General features: G+C 53.3%; 2 protein-coding genes across 10 annotated transcripts in view; one reads left to right on the top strand and one right to left on the bottom strand.

Moving 5' to 3' along the window:
* TTBK1 (tau tubulin kinase 1) overlaps nucleotides 1-13,240 on the top strand; it is a 45,463-nt gene extending 32,223 nt beyond the window's left edge. For 5 of the 8 annotated variants that reach the window (XM_045390924.3, XM_065544012.2, XM_065544014.2 and 2 more), the window contains 2 exons: nucleotides 7,702-9,296; nucleotides 9,961-13,240. In XM_045390924.3, the coding sequence (XP_045246859.2) occupies nucleotides 7,702-9,296; nucleotides 9,961-10,357 (1,992 nt within the window). In that variant the 3' untranslated portion in view covers nucleotides 10,358-13,240. The remainder of the gene's footprint in view (nucleotides 1-7,701; nucleotides 9,297-9,960) is intronic. The other 3 variants (XM_045390925.3, XM_065544013.2, XM_045390926.3) reach the window with 2 other exon arrangements.
* A 1,809-nt stretch (nucleotides 13,241-15,049) lies between these two features.
* Nucleotides 15,050-22,913, bottom strand: part of CRIP3 (cysteine rich protein 3) — a 42,362-nt gene continuing 34,498 nt past the window's right edge. For both annotated transcript variants that reach the window (XR_010586406.2, XR_010586407.2), the window contains exons 7-10: nucleotides 20,855-20,928; nucleotides 18,541-18,694; nucleotides 17,348-17,537; nucleotides 15,050-16,166 (exon numbers count right to left, since the gene is read on the bottom strand). The gene's annotated coding sequence lies outside the window, so the exon portion shown is untranslated. The remainder of the gene's footprint in view (nucleotides 16,167-17,347; nucleotides 17,538-18,540; nucleotides 18,695-20,854; nucleotides 20,929-22,913) is intronic.

The following is a 22,913-nucleotide window of genomic DNA, read 5'->3' as shown; positions in this document are numbered from 1 at the left end:
CCCCCGCCTTCGCGCCTGTTTTCGTTTGCTTTTCCGTGCTGCTGGCTGGCGGCCTCTGGGTCCCTGGCCCCGGGGCGGGGGCGGGCTGGAGTGGGGCTCCCTTCAGTGCTGCCAGGCTGGGGTGCGGATGGGGGCGGGGTGAGGCGTTCAGCTAGGTCTCCAGGCTCGGAGGGCCCCGTCGCCCCACCCCCCTGACTCCCGTTACCTCACAGCCCGTCGAGTTGCCCCCAACCCCCGCCCCAATAATTGGCCTTGCAATTGGATGCCAAAGAGCCCAGAGTTGAGGGGGAGCAGAGCTTTGAGCCCAGGTCTCTCAGAGCAACCCAACAGCCCCCTTTTTGCCCACGCCCCAGTCCGCGTCCCCTGCCCCATCCCACCACTGAGGGCCCTGGGGGTCCCCAAACATGCCCCCCCATTTCCAGCTCTTCCCACACCCCCACCCCCGAAAATAAAACTCAGGGACCAACATCTGCTTCCTTTGCACTTGCTCCGTCGACCCCGCCCCCCGCTCGGAGGGGCTTCCGTGGGGGAGGGAACGGGGCTCCGGGCCCTCAGAGTTCTCAGTGTCTAGCGAGGAGAGGGGCTGGCCCCTGCCCCCCGAGAACTGGGACTGGTGGGAGAGAGAAACTCAGCACCGGGGCCTAGCTGAGCCCCTTCCTGCGTCCGCAGACGCTTTCTAATTGCGGGGGTTGGGGCGGAGTGGGGGAGGGATAGGAAGAGGATTAGCGAGAGGACCCTCGCGGAGGTCCTGAGTCCCAGTCGGTTTATTCCTGAGCCTTCCCCTCCCATCGTAAGTCCTTTCCTCGACCCTCCCTTTTGTACTGCAATAATACTGTATTATACGCTTGCACTATTCCCCGACCCTGGCCAGCGGAAGCATGCACGAAAAACTCAAAACCACACACTCACACGCACACACACACACGCACACGAAGATGGGACGCTTTTTTTCTTCCTCTCTCTCTCCGGGGTGCGTCCTCCTTAGTGTACATAGCGGCGTCGGGGGGTGGCCCCAGGCCCGGGTAGAAAAGCATGCACTGAGACCCCCGCCCCTAGACTGCGAGTACTGTACAAATCCAACACTTGAAACCGACACGCACACGCGCGGCGCCGCCACGGGGGTGGGACACGGACACGCACCCACGCGCACACGGCCGCGCACGGGCGGGGAGGGGGCGCCCCGCCGTCACGCGTCGCTGTGCGAGGGATCTTGTGCCTTTTTAAGTCCCTGTATGTTAATGCAGACAATCCGGAGAGCTTGTGTACTACCAAATCCTGATTAAAGACGCCTTCCAGGAACCTGCGCCTCCGCCTGCTTTCTTTCACCCTCCCAACTCTCAGTGTAGACCCTGGCTCTGAGGTCGCCCGGCTGGGCAGAGGGCAGGGGCTAGTCTGTTGCTGACTCTGGGACTGAGGGGTGGGCAAGTTCCAAGTCAGTGGATGAGCTTCGTCCACACCTTAGCCAGGCAGCTGGGTGAGGAGGGCACCCCAGAGGTTTGGGTCTAGCTGGACTTGAGTCACCCTCGCCCTGCTGGCAGTCTCCTTTCACTGAACAGGTCGGGAGGGAAGGGGTGAGTGGACTCTGGTCTCTGGGGCTCAACTCCAAATTGCCAACTTCCGGGTGGGGATAGAGGGTGTGTAGAAGTAGGGGGCTGGACCCACCAGGCCCAGTGATCAGTTCTCTATGGGATCAGGCTTTTGAGACCAAGTGTCTGGTGGGACTAGAAAGCTAGGATGCCAGAGGCCTGTGACAGGACACTGCACTGAGGAGCCTCCCCTGGCCCTCTGCTACGATAGGCGATCTGAGAAATACGGGAGATGCAGCCCTGGCCTTGGGGGTGCCAGGGTGGGGGTGGTCCGCCAAGGAGGGACACTGGAGCATGGACTGTGAGAGGCTGGGGTTGGGGGTGCAGGGATGGAATGTGGGTTGAAGGAGAACTCAGTCAGCGGGAGGGGTGGGGCACTAGGACAGAAATAATGGCAGACTTCTGAGACTGGAGAGAGAGGGGAAAGGTGAGGATGACAATGTAATAAAGGAAGTCCCCCATGCCTCCACCCCATCCCCGCACACTGACAAACAGGAAGGCAAAGGGGCAAGCTCCAGCTGTATTTCCAAAGCCCCGGGGCATTTAGAAGATGCCCCCCACAAGCTGTCAGCTCCTTGCCCTGGGGCAGGCAAGGGTGGGTTTTGGACACAGAGATGTGGGGTCAAGTGTGTGCAGTTCTGCATAGACCTAGAGTGGCCATGTTCCTGGGTCATCTTACCCCTTCTGCCACCTTCCCCTTCCGCAGCACTCCTGGGTGTGGGGTGAAGTGGAGGGAGGGCTCTTGGCCTGTCAGAGATGTTTGCAGAGTGGTGACGCAGACAGACAAATGCAGGTAGGGTCTGGGAAAGGCGGTGCTGAGTTCGGAGCTGACAGAGGTGATGCAGGCACAGCTCACCTCCTCACAGGTGGAGCAGGGGCGTGGGGGGTGCTTCTTCCTTAGTGGAGGAGAGGGGATGGGAGGCGTGCATGAGGCAGTTTCTGAGAGAGGAGAAGGAACTGCTGTGAGAGGCACAAGCCCCCCACCTCAGCATGGGAGGAGTGGGGAGCCAGGGCTCACCCTCCTGCTTCCGCCACACTTCGCCTCCCAGCCCCGCATCTTTGACTTCGGGACCGTGGGCTGGGGTGCAGTGCTGAAGTCTGGAGCTGGCTGGGGTCCAGCAGGAGTGGCTCCATGCATCCTGTGTGGGGATTAAGGATGGGGCTATGTGGAGCCCCGTCTCCAGTGTTGGTGTCAGAAAAGTTTCTCCAAGGGCATGAGAGCCCAGTTTTGTTGGTGGCAACTGAAGCTCAGAATCTGGTCCATCCTCTCTCTTCACTTTTCCTCCCGACTGGAGTAAACATGGACTTGGGCTGGGCTCTGGAGCTGGTGAGGCCTAGCCCTCTAGACAAAGCACAGTGGATGGAGGGGCAGGGCTGGGACTTTCATTCTCTCTGAGGGTATCGGTTTGATTGACCTGTCCTCCTCCTCTCCCCACAGCCCAACCCTTACCACATATATGCCTTTGGCTGAACTCTGAATCACTAAGGAGCTTTAAAACAGCCAGATTTCTGGGCCTCATCTCTGACCTACAGAATCTAGGGGTAGGACCCAGGACTGTGCATTTTTAAAAAGCAACTCTGGACAATGCTGTGCCAAGCCAGGCCTGGGAACCACAATAAGCAGATGAGAATCATAAAGGTTGCTGCCCTGAGAAGGAAGCAAGAAGGTGTGAACTTTGTCAGACAGCTAAAGGGCCAGGCACACTGAAGGTGTCTGTGGATCACTGGCTGAGTGAATGAACTCAAGATCAAATGGGCAAATGGATGAATAATTCACTGGGCATCCAGGAGAGGCAGGGAGAGGGTTAGGCTACTCTCTGAGGAGGGAGGAATTTGAGCCCAGGCTCTGCCCCTCCCCAGCACAGAGCCAGATGGGGGAAGGGCAGAGGGACTTTGGAACCGAAAAGCCAGCATGCCTAGGTTGGTGTGGAGGTGGCGGTTATCCTTAGGGCAAAGTTGTCCTCACCGTGAGATTCAGGGCTCTTCCTCCCAAAAGGCAGAGGGTTCCAGGTATCCCCACATGGGACTGAGTGGGAGACACTGGAAAGAGTTTTGGGGCCGGGCGCGGTGGCTCAAGCCTGTAATCCCAGCACTTTGGGAGGCCGAGATGGGCGGATCACGAGGTCAGGAGATCGAGACCATCCTGGCTAACCCGGTGAAACCCCATCTCTACTAAAAAATACAAAAAACTAGCCGGGCGAGGTGGCGGGCGCCTGTAGTCCCAGCTACTTGGGAGGTTGAGGCAGGAGAATGGCGTGAACCCAGGAGGCAGAGCTTGCAGTGAGCTGAGATCTGGCCACTGCACTCCAGCCTGGGCGACAGAGCGAGACTCCGTCTCAAAAAAAAAAAAAAAAAGAAAAGAGTTTTGGGTCCTGGGCCACCCTGGTGGATGTGCTTCACAACCTGGACCAGTGCCCAAATCCATGCCCTTCTCTGTGCCTCAGTTTCCCAGTCTGATTTTATGACTGATCATTGATTTCCAGTTCTCATTCCTCCTCTCTCCCAGGTAATAGAAGGGGAGGACTTTGAGGCAGGAGAAAGGGTTTCACCTACAACCATCCAATGTGAGCACCGTGTGTGTGTGTGTGTGTGTGTGTGTGTGTGTTGCGGGGGCATCCCATCCTCTCCATGCGGCCTTTTCAGAGAGATCCAGGACCTGGCCAGAGAGCAAAGGAAAGGGTGTCTCTAACCAAGGTGCCAGGGATTAGAGAGGGACAAAAGGCAAAGGTTCTGTGGAGAATGGGTGGCCTGGTGGAGTTAAAGGCCATCCCTACTGGGCAGGATGTGTCTGGTGCCAGTTGGGTGAGTTCGGAGGTGGCTGGGAGAGAGACATGCTCAGAGCTCTCTGTCTGTCTGCCTGTCCCTGACTCTCAGTGCCAACACCCACCCACCCCATGGTCCCCATTCACCCAGGAGCTTACAGCAGCCCCTCCACCTCTACCCAGCCATTTTCTCTAGCCGTAACATTGGTGACTGGTAAAGTGTCCCAGCACAAGGCCTGGCGCAGAGTTGGTGCTTAGTGTTTGCTAAATGAGTGAATGGATTAATAAGAACGAATATTGTGTAGAAAAAGTACATTCTTCTGGACACTTCCAGCCTATATGTGGAGGGGACAAAGTTTTTTGTTGTTACTGTTGTTGTTGTTGTTGTTGTTTTTGTGTTTTTTGAGACAGTGTCGCTCTGTTGCCCAGGCTGGAGTGCAGTAGTGCGATCACAGCTCACTGCAGTTTTGATCTCCTCAGCCTCCCGAGTAGCTGGAACCACAGGCGTGCACAACCACGCCCAGCTAATTTTTGTATTTTTAGTGGAAACAGGATTTTGCCATGTTCCCCAGGCTGAGGAAACTCTAGCAACCCTGTTTGAGCCAGGTAGGGAGCTTTCTGAGAAAGCTTTCTAAGAAAACTTTCTGACTAAGAAGAGTTTTCTAAGAAAGTTCCTTACCTGGCCCAAACAGGGTTGCTGGTGTCCTGTTGGAATCTGAAGCTATATTCTTGCATCACCCCCACCAAACCCTCACTGATGGTCTGATTACAGGGAAGATCATGGCAGTTGGGAAAGGGAGCAGCCACAGCCCTGGACAGACCCTCAGCATTGGAGGTCTCTGCCTTTCTCTCCACCTGGCTTTGTGCTATTTGCATGGAGGCTTCAGCTAGCAGAGCCCCCTCCCTTCTCCACACCCTATTCCCCATAGGTGTGGCATCCAGGCTTTTCTGCCAATGACCTTCAAACCAAAGCGAGCAGAGCAGGAGGTGGGAGGTGAGGTGGGGAGAGAGCTAACATTTATTGAGCAACTGCTATATGCCTTTGCTTATATGACCTCATTTATGATCACAACATTTGTGGAATGTGCATATCCCCACTTAGTTTCCTGATATAGAGAAACTAAGGACAATCTCTATCTCATTCATACTTGATCCACAGATTCTTAGACTATAACATGGTGACCAAGACAAGAGACATTCAAAGACCACTTCTTGAAGGAGTGAATGAAGAAGCTCTCAGGGATCTCTGTGTAACAAGAGAGAGAGAACCCTATAAATAAATGCATGTAGAACAACAGGTGGGAGATTCTCTCATGGAAAGATGTGAAAAACAAGTAGAAAAGGGAGAGTAAGTAAATCTGCTTGGTGGGTGGACAGGAAAGTTGACAGGAAGGCTTTGTCTCTCCTTTGCTAAGACCAGGAGCTGCTTGAGCTGGTCTTGAAGGAAGGGTAGCAAGTTATCATGTGCAGAGAGGGGGTGAGAGGGACCCCCAGGTGAAGGAAACTGCCTGGGCTAAGTGTGAGCTGGAAGATGCACTTAGGAACTTCTGGAAGCATCAGAATGGGTGGAGTGTAGGCAGGGGCAGGGGACCGAGGGTGTTCCAGTAAGTGAGGCCACAGCAGCAGGTAGGAGCAGGTCATAGGGTTGGGTGGGGGATTCATGCGCCAAGTTAAAGATCTGAACTGTCTTAGGCCAGGCGCAGTGGCTCACACCTGTAATCCCAGCACTCTGGGAGGCCGAAGCAGGTGATCACCTGAGGTCAGTAGCTTGAGACCAGCCTGGCCAAGGTGGCAAAACCCTGTCTGTACTAAGAATACAAAAAAAAAAAATTAGCCGGGCGTGGTGGAGGGCACCTGTAATCCCAGCTACTGGGGAGGCTGAGGCAGGAGAATCACTTGAACCCAGGAGGCAGAGGTTGCAGTAAGCCCAGTGAGCCGAGATTGCGCCACTTGCACTCCAGCCTCGGTGACAGAGCAGGACTCCGTATCAAAAAAAAAAGATCTGAACTGTCTCCTAAGGACTGTGGCAGCCATAGCAGATTTGAAGCAGAGAGAGATGGAATCAGATTAAATTTCAAGAAGATCACTCAGGCAGATGTAAAAAGGATGGATGGCAGTACAGGATGGAGGGAGCAGGCCGGTGGCTGGGGAACCACCAGAGAGGGCAAGGCTGTGCTCGTGGGCCTGGGGTAGCAGACACAGAAAGGTTTAAGAAGGATGCTTGGCAGGACTCCTTGGCAGCATGGATGGGCAGGAAAGTGGGGAGGCAGGAAAGTGGGGAGGCAGGATATCCCCAGGGCTTCTGGCCTGGATGGGCTGTGTTCTGCTAGCTCAGGAAGACAGAAGCCCAGCGTGTTAGAAAACGCTAGCAAAGTGCTGGACACCATCAGCACCGTCCCACCATGGAACAAAGCTGTGTCAGCCCTAATGGGCCCAGGGCATTGCAGGTGCCTGGGGATGTCTGTGTATTGAACAGGGTGGATGGAGCGAGAGCAAAGGAAACACAGCAGCCAAGGTCCTGAGCAGGTGGTCAGACCTTTCTAGTCTGGAAGGAAGGAAGCTAAGGGGGACATGGCAAGAGCCTAGAAAACCAAGGACTGGTTTGGCCATCACATTGCCAAAGGCTCTGCACAAAGCTTTGAAGAGGAAAACGGAATGGAGCTTAAGTATACCTGTCGAGGGCTGGACAAATTCCTGGCTGAGAGGATGGACTGGAGGTCCAGGGGCCCAGCCTGCACTTTTAAGGGTAGAGGACAGCCACACCTTTGCCCTTGTCCAGCACAGGATCTGGTGGCCCTGGGCAGCCAGCTCTCTGGCCACAGAGAAACTGCACACCCGGAGGTGGTACTAAGGGCATCTAGGAGCCAGCCTGGCACAGCCCATCCAGGAAGTGGCGCAGACACCTGCCACCCATCTCTGGGCCTGGCTTTCTCATCTGTAAAAGGAAGGGCTGAGCTGCGTGGTGGTCGTGGTTCCTTTCAGTTTTCATTTTCTGTTATTGTTGCTGACTCAGGTGAAGGATGCACATGGCGATGAGAGGGGCTGGGGACATGGAGAGGCTGGGAGGCAGAAAGTCCACCAGGATCAGGGCCTGGGACTTCAGGGGACCTAGAGCATGGACAGTCATTCATCAGAGGTTTGCTGAGCACTCACTAGGTGCCAGAGACCATTCTAGGCCCTGAGGACAGAGCAGTGAACAAGACAGACCCAATGCCTGTGCTTACCTTTATGGAGCTCACACTCTGGTAGATGACTCAGGCCTGTGAGTCTCCTAGCTTGTGGGTGCAGTTGAAGTCTCCCTGGGTCCAGGAGGGTGGGTGACCTCAGAGGGTCCCTGTGTGTGCCCCTTGCAGGTGTTCTCCGTGGCGCCCCCATTTGAGGTGAATGGCCTCCCAAGAGCTGTGCCTCTGAGTCTGCCCTACCAGGACTTCAAGAGGGACCTCTCCGATTACCGAGAACGGGCGCGGTTGCTCAACAGGGTCCGGAGGGTGGGCTTCTCCCACATGCTGCTCACCACCCCCCAGGTCCCGCTGTCTCCTGTTCAGCCTCAGGCTAATGGGAAGGAGGAAGAGGAGGAGGAGGAGGAAGAGGAAGATGAGGAAGAGGAAGAAGAGGATGAGGAAGACGAGGAGGAAGAGGAAGAGGAGGAGGAAGAAGAGGAGGAGGAGGAGGAAGAGGAGGAGGAAGAGGCTGCGGCGGCAGTTGCCTTGGGGGAGGTGCTGGGGCCTCGCAGTGGCTCCAGCAGTGAGGGGAGTGAGAGGAGCACCGACAGGAGCCAGGAGGGCGCCCCGTCCACGTTGCTGGCAGACGATCAAAAGGAGTCCAGGGGCCGGGCTTCCATGGCTGATGGGGACCTGGAGCCTGAGGAGGGTTCCAAAACGCTGGTGCTCGTCTCTCCTGGCGACATGAAGAAGTCGCCCGTCACTGCCGAACTGGCCCCCGACCCTGACCTGGGCACCCTGGCTGCCCTCACTCCTCAGCATGAGCGGCCCCAGCCCACGGGCAGCCAGCTGGACGTATCTGAGCCAGGCACCCTCTCCTCTGTCCTCAAGTCTGAGCCCAAACCCCCGGGGCCTGGGGCAGGGCCGGGGGCCGGGACAGTGACCACAGGGGCCGGGGGCGTGGCAGTCACCTCCTCACCCTTCACCAAAGTTGAGAGGACCTTTGTGCACATTGCGGAGAAAACCCACCTCAACGTCATGTCTTCCAGTGGACAAGCCTTGCGGCCTGAGGAGTTCAGCACTGGGGGCGAGCTGGGTCTGGAGCTGGCCTCTGATGGGGGCACTGTGGAGGAGGGGGCCCCAGCGCCCCTGGAGAACGGCCTCGCCCTGTCAGGGCTGAATGGGGCCGAGATAGAGGGCTGTGCCCTGTCTGGGCCCCCCGGGGAAACCCCCTCAGCGATGGCCACAAACTCACTGCCCAATGGCCCGGCCCTTGCAGACAGTCCAGCCCCGGTGTCCCCACTGGAGCCCAGCCCTGAGAAAGTGGCCACCATCTCCCCCAGACACCATGCTATGCCAGGCTCTCGCCCCAGGAGCCGTATCCCCATCCTGCTATCTGAGGAGGACACCGGCTCCGAGCCCTCAGGCTCACTGTCGGCCAAAGAGCGGTGGAGCAAGCGGGCCCGGCTGCAGCAGGACCTGGCGCGGCTGGTGATGGAGAAGAGGCAGGGCCGCCTGCTGTTGCGGCTGGCCTCAGGGGCCTCGTCCTCCTCCAGTGAGGAGCAGCGCCGTGCCTCTGAGACCCTCTCAGGCACGGGCTCCGAGGAGGACACGCCCGCCTCTGAGCCGGCAGTGGCCTTGCCCAGGAAGGCCGGGCGGGCAGCCGCCACCCGGAGCCGGATTCCCCGCCCCATTGGCCTCCGCATGCCCATGCCTGCTGCAGCCCAGCAGCTCCCCAGCAAATCCCACGGCGCGGCCCCAGCATCGGACACAGCCATCACCAGCAGGTGAGAAACCACTGCCAGCCCCAGGGTGGGCAGAGGGTGGCCACAGGCCTCCACCAGCAGGGGCTTCTCCAGAACCAAGGTCAGGGGCTATGGAAGATCAGGAGGGACCCTCAGTGACACCTCTGGTCCAGCACCTCCCAACTGTGCTCTGCCTCACTCTGATTCGGGTTCCAGCCCTGTTACTGGGCTCAGGGGAATGGCTTCAGTAAGCATGTGTGGAGAGGGTGCCAGAGAGACCAGGCTTAGGAAAAGCTGATGGGGGCCAGTGGGTCCACACACAGCCTCTGGTATGCCATGGGGCATTGGAAGCCAAAGGATAAAGCCCAGTGCTTTGACTCCTTGGGAGAAAACATTTCATATTAATATAAACATAGGTATATTCTAGATTAGAATGCAAAATCCATGAGAATTTTAAAGATGAAATGAGGACCCCAAAGAAAGCCAGCAGCAGGTTATTCCAGCAGCAGCCTGGGAGCGTGTGGCCCCTCAAGGTCCTGCCCTGGAGGACAGAATGCCAGGCCTCAGTTTACCCATCTGTGCCATGGTCTCAGTCTCAGCTCTGAGGATGCAGGACTCCAGTGCTCAGTGCCCAGGAGGATTCTGAAATATTTCTCCTTGTCTTGTTTCTTTGCCCTCTTCTTTTCTCCTGCCTTCTGCTCTCAAGCAGGCTCCAGCTGCAGACTCCCCCGGGGTCGGCCACTGCTGCTGACCTCCGTCCCAAACAACCTCCTGGCCGCGGCCTGGGCCCAGGGCGAGCCCAAGCCGGAGCCAGGCCCCCAGCCCCGCGCAGCCCGGGCCTCCCCACGTCCACTTCCGCCGCGCGCAATGCCAGCGCGTCCCCCCGGAGCCAGTCCCTGTCCCGCAGAGAGAGCCCCTCCCCCTCGCACCAGGCCCGGCCCGGGGTCCCCCCGCCCCGGGGCGTCCCGTCGGCCCGGGCCCAGCCTGATGGCACCCCCTCCCCCGGGGGCTCCAAGAAAGGACCCAGAGGGAAACTCCAGGCTCAGCGCGCAACAACCAAAGGCCGGGCAGGAGGCGCGGAGGGCCGGGCTGGGGCCAGATAATGACGCCCGCGGCTCTCCGCGGTCCCCCACCCTCACCCCGGCCCCCCACCCGCAGCCGGTCACACTGGAGCAGCTCCCAGCACAGCCTTACGCGCCCGACGCGCGCCACCCTTGGCCCCAGCTTTCCGCCTGCACCCTCGAGGACGCACGCGAGCACACGCGGCGCCCCACCAGCCCTCAGGGCCGGTGGGGGACGCGGCACCGCGCCGCGGGGAGGGTCTGCCTCCCCTTCCTCGCCCTGTGTCCTCTCATCCTCCTGCCGCCCGTCAGGCCGGCCAGCCTCACATCAGTCTCTCCGCCCCGGGGAAGGCTCAGCCACTTTTCATCGAGGACTCCACTTCTGGGGACGCCCGGTTCGTTCGCCCACCAGGCCTAGGCTGCTCTCCATGCTCCCCCAGCAACCTCTGCCTACACCTCCTGCGGCGCCTTGCCCTCCTCCGACCCCTTTCCAGCCAAAGTCCCCCTACCCCTTCAGAGAAGTAGCCTCAAATTCCAGAAGTGGAGGCTCCAGCCTCCCCCCGAGGGTCCAGCCCCACAGTCTTCTGGGAGCCATTGTGGCCAGGGATGGCCTCTGGACTGCCAGGCTGGAGTTGGGGACCCAGGGGATATCGGTCTACTCAGGTGTGAGGGGGCAGGTCTGACCTGCCCCAAAGTTGACTCCATCCTGGACAACTCGGTGGGAGGCAGTGGGCAAGTGATCTTGGAGATGGGTGGGCAGGTGATTCTGTGGGCAGGGGATGTGCTCCCCTGCACCTCTGGGGTGCAGAAACCTCTTGCCTCCTAAATTTGGGTGGTGCCTCTGTGGGAACCATAGGAAGCGTGTGGGCTGCCTTCCCGGGCAAGTATTTCCCAGTGGGATGTTGGAGGGGGCTTTAACAAAGTTTTACTCCCTCCCCTGTTCCCCTGATCTAGTGCTCAGGACCCCTCACCATCAGGAATTCCTTCCTGTCATCTAACCTCAGTCCTGTCTACTGCAGTTCCAGCCAACCTGCTCTTTCCTGAGTTCAATGCAGGTGGAAAGTGGCTGGTTACCATCTTTGCACTGGCCCTTTGGAGATTCGAGGACTCAGTTCTGGTGGAGTCACCCTCCCTGTCCTCCCTTCTGTGGGAGGGAGGGAGGGCTGGCTCAGGCATCGTCTCCCGCAATGGGCAGAGAGAGCAGAGAGAGGTCGACCAACAGACAGCTGGCCCCTGGAGGCAGAAAGGCCCTTCTAACTTCCAGATCGAATGCTTGAGTGATGGGTCCTCAGCCCAAGCCCACTCTTCCCTCAGCTCACCCTTCAGCCTGTTCCTTCTTGCCCCGACCCCAGCCTGTGCAGCCGCTCTACTCCAGGAATGGATGTGGGGACTCTTCCTGGGTTCTGGCTCCTGCATAGCTCACCCCACCTCATCATGAGCCTCAACTGCCTACATCTGGGGCAAGCAGCACACCGGCTGCAGATGGGACAGCCAGCCCTGCCTATCTGGACAGGCCCCTGCAGCCTCTGTCCCCTGGCCTAGCCTCTCTGTCCTTCCCTGAGTCACAGAGAGCAAGCCAAGACATCCAGGGAAAGAGGAAGAAAGGCCTTAGTGTGCCCCAGCGGTCTGGCTGCATCCAGCCACCATCACCCAGAAGGATGCCCATGAGGCAGCTGACCCTGAAAGCACCCTCCCCCTCATGGAGAGTCAGCAGCTTGGGCAGCCACTGTCAGGCCACGGTGGTGGCTTCTCTGCAGACCAGCCGAGGGGAGGACTCCTGGGTGGACAGTCTTTGATATCCACCCTACGCTGATGCAGAAGCTCCCAGAACACTCAGGAAACTTCTCCGGACAGAGCCCTCCTTGTCAACTTGAGGCCCTCCCAAGGCCCTCTACTGCCCTCTGGGTCCAGCAGAGGGAGTGGAGGAGGGACCACTGCCTCTCACCTAGAGCTTCTCCGAATGACAATCAGCTCGTGCCAGGTGGGGACCAGGACATGACTCCTGGTGCCCAGGCCCTGGGCCTGCTCCTTGCCACCAACCGAACCGTGAATGTAGGGCCCCCAGCCTCACCTCTGCCCCAGGACCAACAACACCCTGGTTTGGAGCTGGGAGGAAGAGGGGGACCTGAGAGAGCCCCAGGTCCATTCTACCCTCAGCTTCACTCAGCATTGGAGCTGGCAGAGACGCAAAACCCAGTCTTCCCTTGGGATTCTGAACCACCCTAGGGCTCCCAACTGACCTCAGGCCTCTGAGTCTCTGAATGTCACCAGGTGAGGTGGGAGAGGTAAAGTGGGCCAGTGGGGAGGGGGTCACCTAGGGGACTGCCTCTGTGCCTCTCCCCAAGAAGGATCCAGGGCAGAGGAAGCCACATCTCCCGGTGCCCCCAACCCCAGCTGCAGCCTCTTCCCCCTGAGCATTCATTCTCTCCACCAGGCCTCCAGGTCCTGAGCCCTTCCTCTGTAAAAGTGTCACACCACCTCCCTCAGCACTTCCTGTCAGAACAACCTATGTCACTGACTCAGATGCAGGGTCTGCTCACCCCAACACATGCCTTCCCTCCCCAGCCACATCGTGCACGAAGGGGGCACAGGAGAGGAGAGGGGCTGTGCCCCAGGCTCCCCATTTCCCAGCTCCTCACAGGGGCCTGGTTTGCTCAGTCTTCTCAACTCCAGGGACTAGCCCTGGTGGGCATGGGGTGGGGAGCAGGAAGTTGCCCTTCCCCTCCCTCGGGAAGCCACCTAAGAATGTTTACATGCCAAACAGAATGTAACACCCCTCCCCAAGCCCTTCCCAGTCACTGCATGGCCTCTGCCCATCCTGCACCTGTCCACCCCACCCCAACACCCTGGAAGCCACTGTCAATGATTAGATCGGGTCTCGGAAGGGAAGTAGCCATCACACCATTAAAAAGCCTGTGGACCTTTTTCTGTTGGCCTGGACTCTTCTTCCCTGCGGGAGGGCAGGCAAAACCCAGTTCCTGGGGCCGGGGCTGGGCAGGAAAGCGGAGCACAGGTTGGTGGGCAAGTGCAGAGGGACTGTCCTGGAGGCAGGGGAGGAAATGAAAGCTCAGGACAGACACAGGTAACTTGCTCAGGGTCACAGAGGAGGAAGGGGACTGTCCTGCTGTCATTCTGACTGCAAAGCGTACACTCTCACAGCCCTCTGGATGCTTCTCCTGAGGGCCAGAGACTGAGTCTGGCTTTGTGCAGAGAGGCCAGGAGGAAGAATTTTTTAAATTATTTGTACAAATTGATGGAGTACATGAGAAATTTTGTTACATGTATATAATGTGTAGTGACCAAGCCAGGGTGTTTACAGCATCCATTACCCAAGTACAATACATTTTGGTTAAATATAGTCACCTTACTCTGCTTTTGAACAATGAATTTATTCCTTCTATCTAACTGTATGTTTATACCCCTTATTTATTTTTATTTATTTATTTATTTTTTGAGAGGGAGTCTCGCTCTGTTGCCCAGGCAGGGGTTCAGTGGCGTGATCTCAGCTCACTGTAACCTCCGCCTCCCAGGTTCAAGTGATTCTTGTGCTTCAGCCTTCCAAGTAGCTGGGATTACAGATGGGCGCCACCATGCCCAGCTAATTTTTGTATTTTTACTGGAGACAGGGTTTCAACATGTTGGCCAGACTGGTCTCGAACTCCTGACCTCATGTGATCGGCCTGCCTCAACCTCCCAAAGTGTTGGGATTACAGGGGTGAGTCACCACACCCTGCCTGTACCCTTTAATTCACTTCTCTTCCTCCTTGCCACTCTCGAGGAAGAATTTTCATTACCCCAAAGTTAACAGACAAAAGTGAGAGTGTTTGGAAAACCACGCAGTGTAGCAGCTCACAGGCAACGTTATTATTATGAAAACATCTATCAAAATCACAAATAAGCATAGCTTGTGTCCCAGCTTCTCTACTTTAGAAATGCATCCTATGGATGTACTTGTACACTTGCAAAATTACATGCGTCCAAAATTATTCACTGCAGTCTTCTTTGTATGGCTCCAGAAAGCCTCATCTGCACTTGTGAAACCCAGAAAGTTCTGAAAACTGGGATTTCTCCCATTAGATTGGCACACACTCCCTTGTTATAAAAAAAAAAAAAACTGACAAGACCATTTATAATGTTTATTAATTCCACTTATCATCCATATTTGCAATGGAAACATTAACATGTTTGATGATGGGGTAGGTCCCATTAGGGTATTTTATTTTTTTATTTTTTATTTTTTTGAGACGGAGTTTTGTTATTGTTGCCCAGGCTGGAGTGCAGTGGTGTGGACTCAGCTCACTACTACCTCCATCTCCTAGGTTCAAGCTATTCTCCTGCCTCAGCCTCCCCAGTAGCCAGGGTTACAGGTGCCTGCCACCACGCCCAGCTAATTTTTGTATTTTTAGTAGCGACGGGGTTTCACCATTTTGGCCAGGCTGATCTTGAACTCCTGACCTCAGGTGATCTGCCTGCCTCGGCCTCCCAAAGTGCTGGGATTACAGACTTGAGCCACCGTGCCCAGCCCACCATTAGGGTATTTTATAATATATGGAATATGTGCTAAATTGCCTTTCTGAATATATATATATATATATATAGTTGATCCTTGAACAACACAGGGGTTAGGGGCACCGAGCCCCTTGCTGTTGAACCTCTGCATATAATTTTTGATTCCCCCAAGACTTCATCAGTAGCCTACTGTTGACCAGAAGCCTTACCAATAATAAACAGTCGATTAACACGTATTTTATATGTTTTATATATATTATATACTGTATTCTTACAATAAGGTGAGCTAAAGAAAAGAAAATGTTATTTAAAAAACCATGAGGAAGAGAAAATATATTATTAAGTGGAAGTGGACCATCATAAAGGTCTTCATCCTCGCTGTCTTCACATTGAGCAGGCTGAGGAGGAGAAGAGGAGGGAATGGTCTTGCTGTCTCGGGGTGGCAGAGGCGGCAGGGGTAGAAGAGATGGAAGGGGAGCAGGAAAGGCAGGCACAAAACTTGTGACTTTTATTGAGAAAAATCAGACCAGTGCAGTTCAAACCCATGTTGTTCAAAGGTCAACCGTACATGTATGTACTTCTGATCCCAACAGTTTGGATAAGAGACTATGGACCTATAAAAGTTCAGAAGAAATCTAAATGCCCAACTGGGGCTGCTCAGTAGAGCATGGTCCACCCATAAAATGGGGCCCCCACCACGGGGTGATGTGAGACTCTAAGATGAAGGAGGCTAGCTGAGTGCTGTGGTGTGTCTGTAGTCTAGCCACTTGGGAGGCTGAGGTAGGAGGATTGTTTAAGCCCAGGAGATTGAGTCCAGCCTGGGGAACATAATGAGACCTCTTTCTCTAAAAAAATAAATGAGGAGTTGTCTCTTTGTATAGTATATACTTATGGACCAGTCTCCAAGACCAAGAATAAGAAAAAGAAGCATACATATAATGTACAACTTTATATCTGGAAAGGAGGTGAAATGAGTGAGAGGTGTCTGGCCGCCGTGGGGCAGGAGAGCTGGGCAGAAAGGAAGCTTTGCTCTAGTGTACATACCGTAGGAGTTTGTGAATTTTGAACCCTAGGTTCACTCGGTGTAAATCTTTCACCTCGTCAATATATAAACAACTTTGGTTCCAGGCCAGGCTCCTGGCTTTGCCTGAGATCCAAGGGAAAAAGGCCCACACTCACAAAGTCCAGCTGTCCCTCCAAGAAGGCCACTCCCTGGCATTAGAGAAACATCATGGCTCCTGGGACACTCTTTCCATTGGCGTGGATGCCAGCGTGCTCTAGGCCCTGATTCATCAGCCTTCAGTGGAATCTCCATATGATTTCACTTTCCTTCTTGTTTAAACTGTCAAAAGCAGGACATACTTATGGTAAAAAGGCAAATGCTAAAGGCTTATAAAACAAAAGCCCCCTCCCTATCCACGAAGCTGACCACATAGAGGTAACTCTTGCAAATGGCTTGGTGTGTACCATTTCAGACCTTCCTTTTCCTATTTGTAATTAATAGCTCTCTTTCTGTCTATATATACATATTTATTATAAATAAAAAGAAGAACATATTATACCTACTATTCTGAAATATGTTTTGTTTGTTTGTTTGTTTGTTTGTTTTTGTTTTTGAGACAGGGTCTCACTCTGTCACCCGGGCTGGAGTGCAGCAGCACAATCATGGCTCACTGCAGCCTCGACGCCCCTCCCCAGCCCTGGGCTCAGGTGGTCCTCCCTTCATATGTATGTATATATATGATGTTTTGGTGACTATCTTCTTTCACTTAGCATGTTTTCAAAGTACTGCCGTATTGTAGCATTTATCAGTACTTCATTCCTTTTTATTGCCAAATAATGTTTTACTATATGGACATACCACATTTTGTTTGTCCATCTGTCAGTTGATGGACTTTGGGTTGTTTCTGCTTTAGACTATGATGAGTAATGCTGCTATGAACATTTGTGTACAAGTTTTTGTGTGGATGTATGCATTCACTTCTCTTGGGTATATACCTAGGAGTGGAATTGCTGCTGGATCATATGGTACAGATATGTTTAACATTTTGAATAATTACCAAACTTTTCCAAAATTGCTACATCATTTTACACTTCCACCAGCAATGATGAGAATCCTTGTGTTCTTTTTAAAGGCTACTCATATTCCATGGCATGAATGTTCCATAATCTATTTAACCAGCTCCTTATTGATTTTTCATTACCTTTCTGACTTTTCACTATTTTCACTATTTCAAATAGTGCTAAACTTGGCGCTAGAACTTCTTGGCTCCAACCTATCTTACTTCTTCAAGTCTAATTCTAGGAGAAACCCCCCAAACAATTAAACAGATAAAAATGGTACCTTATTGTATTTTTAAATTTTCTGGATTATTGAGATTGAATGAATGAATGTCATGGATTATTCATTCATTATTTATTTAATCCATCTTTCATTCATCCAACCCATTAATTTAACTAATTCTGCAGACTATTGCTGAGCCCAACATGTGCTAGAGGCTATGCCAGATGTTGGGCACTGACCAGGCATTGAGACAAAGAACAGCATGCCCTCAAGGAGGTGGCTGGGGCTGGGTGTGATGGTATGCGCCGGCAGTCCTAGCTGCTTAGGAGGCTGAGCAGGAGGATCACCCGAGCCCAGGAGTTCGATGCTGTACTGAGCTATGATCCTGCCACTGTACTCCAGCCTGGGTGACAGAGCAAGACCCTGTCTCTAAAAAAAAAAAAAAAAAAAAGTGATTGGAAATTAACTTTCATTTTGCATGTGGCATGTGCCTTGATACATAGGGAGGAACTCCCAGCCCAGACTGAGAGCTTCAAGGAAGACCCCCAGAGAGAGATGTGCCTCTTGGACTGAATTTTGAAGGACAAACAAACAGCAGCTGGTCAGAGAGAGGAGACAACATTCCCGGGGGACAGGGGAGCAGCATGGGCAAAGTGTGGGGGGTGAGACTGCATGGAGTTCAGCATGGGCAAAGTGTGGGGGGCGAGACTGCATGGAGTCACAGGCATAAATCGTGGACTGGAAGAGAGGAGTGACAAGGGAGCAGGGCCAGGCTTGGAGCCAGGGCAGGCTGTGCCAAGGAACAAGGCTTTAAGGCATTGCAGAGACACTCTGCCTACCTCTTGCCCCCAGCAGCCTGAGACTTGTCAGGCACATTCACTTCCTGAGGCTCAGCTTGGCTGTCAGGGACTACCTGATGCTCTGCATGTAAGGGCCTCCCTGGTCCCTGGCAGACCTTCTCCCTGTTCCCCCACAGAAAGACATTTCTTTGTCCCATGGTCAAAGAGAGGTGTGAGGGAAGGGGCACAGAGAAATACACGGCTTGAGCAAGGTTGCTCTGTCAGGGGCTAGATGGGAGCCACAGACCAGGGACATTTAGATGAGCCTTTGTTGATAGAGAGGGGCCCCTCAGAAAAGAGACAGGGGTGGGAATGTGGAGGGTCTTGTGTCTCTGATCACCAGACACTGGGGCCTGCTGAGATTTTCCCATGGCTACTGATGAGTCAAGGCCAGGACAAGAGATGAGGCCAACCCAAGGCTAAAGGACTTAGAACCATCTTTCTAAGTCCTCAGGAGTTTCAGGAGCCTGCTTATTGCCCAAGGTGATGAGGTGATATGGAAGGAGAGTGTCTGCATGGCCATGGGTTAGAGGTAATATGACGTAAGCCCGTTTTCAGCAACTCCAGGTGGCATCTTCTGCATTTCTCCTCACCTTTAAACCGGAAGTGGTGTAACACCATCCATGATCACCATCACCAATTTTACCACAGTCCGCACCTCTGTCTTCATTATCCACCATTACTAGCTTCATCTTCGCTCAGATCATAGACATTCTTCTCCCAAACTATACAATCACCACCACTAGGCTTTGAAGACATAATGATAAACAAAAGACAAGGTCCTTGCTGTCAGGGAGCTTACACAGCATCATCACCTCCTTCACCATCACCACCACATCAGCAACATCATCATTACCACCACATCAGCAACATCATCATTACCACCATCATTACCACCATCACCACATCCCCACTACCATCATTATTACCATCACCACATCCCCACCACCATCATTACCACCATCACCACATCCCACCACCATCATTACCACCATCATCACATCCCCAACACCATCATGACGACCATCACATCACCACATCACCACCATTACCACCATCACCATATTACCACCATCATTACCACCATCATCACATCCCCAACACCATCATGAAGACTATCACATCACCACCACCATTACCACCATCACCACACCACCACCACTATTACCCTCACATCACCACCACCATCTTTACCACCCTCACATCACCACCACCATCATTACCACCATCACATCACCACCACCATCATTATCACCATCATCACATCATCACCATCAGCATTACAACCATCACATCACCACCACCACCATTACCACCCTCACATCACCACCATCATTATCACCATCATCACCACATCATCACCATCAGCATTACAACCATCACCACATAACCACCATCATTACCACCATCAATGCATCACCACCATCATCATCACCATCACATCACCACCAGCATCATTACCACCATCAACACATCACCACCATCATTATCACCATCACCACATCACCACCACCATCATTACCACCATCACCACACCACCACCACCATTACCCTCACATCACCACCACCATCTTTACCACCCTCACATCACCACCACCATCTTTACCACCCTCACATCACCACCACCATCATTACCACCATCACATCACCACCACCATCATTATCACCATCACCACATCATCACCATCAGCATTACAACCATCACCACATAACCACCATCATTACTACCATCAACACATCACCACCATCATCATCACCATCACCACATCACCACCAGCATCATTACCACCATCAACACATCACCACCACCATTATTATCACCATCACATCACCACCACCACCATTACCACCATCACCACATCACCATCACCCTCATTACCACCATCACATCACCACCACCATCCTTACCACCATCGTGTCATCACCACCATCACCAGATCACTGTCACCAGCATTACCACATCTGTCACATAATCCTCATCAGCACCACTACCCTCATGACCACATCACTACTACCAGTGGCCCTGGCCCCATCCTCTCATCTCTACTTCAATCACCCCGTCACCATCACTTCCATCACCAGGATCCCCACCCTCCCTTACTATTATACCATCCATCCATCACCGTACTTACCACTGCAATTGATTTTGTCATTGCCACCATCAACAGTGTAGGAAATGATTACATGGGTTGCAGCAATGGTTAATGGTCACTGAAGCCCCAGTTAAGATGGGTAGGTCATCTGTGGTCACTTAATGGGGAGGGGGCAAAATAGTAAAAGGCCTAAAGTGTAAGAACTCCCTATTGCAAGCAATCTCAAATTGGTTATTCCAAGAATGTATTTTTTCCTGAACCCTCCAATATTTCTAGTAATAATTCCAATTAAGGAGTTATTTTTTCTTTTTCTTTTTTTTTTTTGAGTCAAAGTCTTATTCTTATACTGTACTCAGGCTGGAGTACAGTGGTGCAATCTCAGCTCACTGCAACCTCCACCTCCTGGGTTCAAGCGATTCTCCTACCTCAGCCTCCCGAGTAGCTGGGATTACAGGCATGAGCCACTATGCCTGGTTAATTTTTGTATTTTCAGTAGATTCGGGGTTTCACCATGTTGGCCAGGCTGGTCTCGAACTCCCGACCTCCAGTGATCCACCCATCTTGGCCTCGCAAAGTGCTGGGATTACAGGCATGAGCCACCATGCCTGGCCAGGAGTTGTTATTTTTCCATTGCACAAGGCTCCTCTCCATCCAGTTGGGTATAAATGAAGGTCTCTACCTTGGCCTCTGAGCTCAGGTTAGAATTCCCATGTTGGAGGGGTTGGAGGATGGTTAAAATACAATCAAAATCAGCTCTTAACTGGTGATTCAGAGTTGATCTATCTATCCTCTGGTTAGACTCAGCATTTCATACCTGCCTGTCCAGCTCCATCATCAGCCATCATGGTCACTGTCACCATCATTCTTCAATGACATTAGAGACGAGAGCTTCCATATGGGGTAGGGCCAGGGAATAAGATGGAGCCAGAAGTAAAATTAATGCCAGATTACTCTCTGTGGAAAGAGGCTGCAGATTTTTTTATTTTTTATTTTTTGAGACAGAATTCCGCTCCTGTTGCCCAGGCTGGACTGCAGTCGCACGATCTCAGCTCACTACAACCTTCCGTCTCCCAGGTTCAAGTGATTCTCCTGCCTCAGCCTCCTGAGTAGCTGAGATTACAGGCGCTTGCCCCCATGTCCAGCTAATTTTTTGTATTTTTGGTAGAGACGGGGTTTTGCCATGTTGGCCAGGCTGATCTCAAACTCCTGACCTCAAGTGACCCACCCGCCTTGGCCTCCCAAAGTGCTGGAATTACAGGCATGAGCCACTGTCTGGCCGGGGCTGCAGATTTAGATTTGAGTTTCCTAAGAGCCAATGTCAAGAGGGAGAGGTAACCACTGTATGATTATCAGCTATTTCTGATATTAAAGCAGGAAAGAAATTCCCATTGTGAAAACTAAGGGGTCACAGCCAATGGCTGAGGTTGGCCTCGTTAGCTGTCCTCTCTGGCTGTGGAAAAACTTCAGAATATTACCCTGTGGAGCCACTGGATGGGACATGGAGATGGGGTGACCACAAAACTTACCTCTCAGGAGCTGCAAAGTGTTATGGTGCTGTATACATTTTATATTAATAATATGATTACATAGTACTAAATGAGGGAGGAGCCAACAGTGTGAGGTCACATGTGAGTGAGGATGAGAGGGGTGGAGGTATCTCCCCTTGAGCTGGTCTTCAGGGAGGCCTGGGCATTCACTTGGTGAATGAGGAGGAGGCCACATTGTCCAAGGGACCACACTAAGGCGTGATATGCCAATGAGCTGGTGTGTGCAGAGAACTAGAGGGAAGGGGGCATGTTGGAGAGGGGTCAGGGGTGGACTGGGGGAGAGAATCTGGTCCTAGGGAAGTCATAAGGGCCAAGCGAAGGAGCTGGACTTTCCCCCTCAGGCAGTAGAATCTGGTGAAAGGTTTTAAACAGGAATATGACCCTCTTAGATCTGTGTTTAAATGTTCACTGTGGCCAGTGTGTGGAGAATGGGTTGAAAGGGGTGACACTGGAGACAGGGAGGGTTAGCTTATTGTAACCCTCCTGTAAGCTCCCTAAGGGTAGGGACTGTGTCTGAGGCATCTATGTACCCTTCAGAATGGCGAGGATGCACTAGAGACTCAAACGTCTCTTCTTATTGTCACCCCGTCACTGTCACCACCATTAGCTGCCTCTTGCTTCACTCCATGGCTGTCAGCACCCCCATTAACACATGCCATGCCATCGATTTAGCTCCTTTCCCAGAGCTTTCTCAGGGAGCCCAGTCTGGAGCAGACTGGGACATCACCAGCTCAGCAGCTTGGGTCAAAAGTGAGATTCCTGGTCTGGAGTCAGGGGACCCGCTCTTTTCTTCAGTTCTGCTGCTGAGTCATTGTGTGACCCCAGCAGGTCCCCACCCTGTCTTTAGTTTTCTGACCTGTTCAAAGTAGGAGCTGGATTAAACTAGTGGGTCTGCCAGCCAAGTGTTTGGAGAATCAGATGAGAATAAACCGGACATTGCTGGTCTCTGCTGTACTTTTTCTGCAGGGACCATGATTGAGAATTGAGTGGGAAGGTCAGATTGAACATTGAGTCTTAGGTATTGCATGTGCCTATGACAAGACCTTGGTAACGCCCCCTCCCCCATTCCCTACCCCTCCAAAAGGTAATCTTAGGCATTGCAGGTACCTATGGCAAGACCTTGGCAATGCACCCCCTGCCATTCCCTATCCCTCCAAAAGGTAATTTAGGAAGCTGCTGGGAATAGGGGAATGGGACAGGCAGTTGGAACCATATGTATGGGGAGAGTCCCTGAGTGAGGTGGGAATGGGACGAGCGTGGGACCCTCAGAGAGGTCAAGTTGCCCAGTGTGATCACAGGTGTGTCTCAGGCCAAGGCATCAGCTCC

The sequence above is a fragment of the Macaca fascicularis genome, chromosome 4 (assembly GCF_037993035.2).
Source record: "Macaca fascicularis isolate 582-1 chromosome 4, T2T-MFA8v1.1".
Classification (NCBI taxonomy): domain Eukaryota; kingdom Metazoa; phylum Chordata; class Mammalia; order Primates; family Cercopithecidae; genus Macaca; species Macaca fascicularis.
The sequence above is the reverse complement of the archived record's forward strand: the minus strand, read 5'-3'. Positions and strand labels throughout refer to the sequence as shown.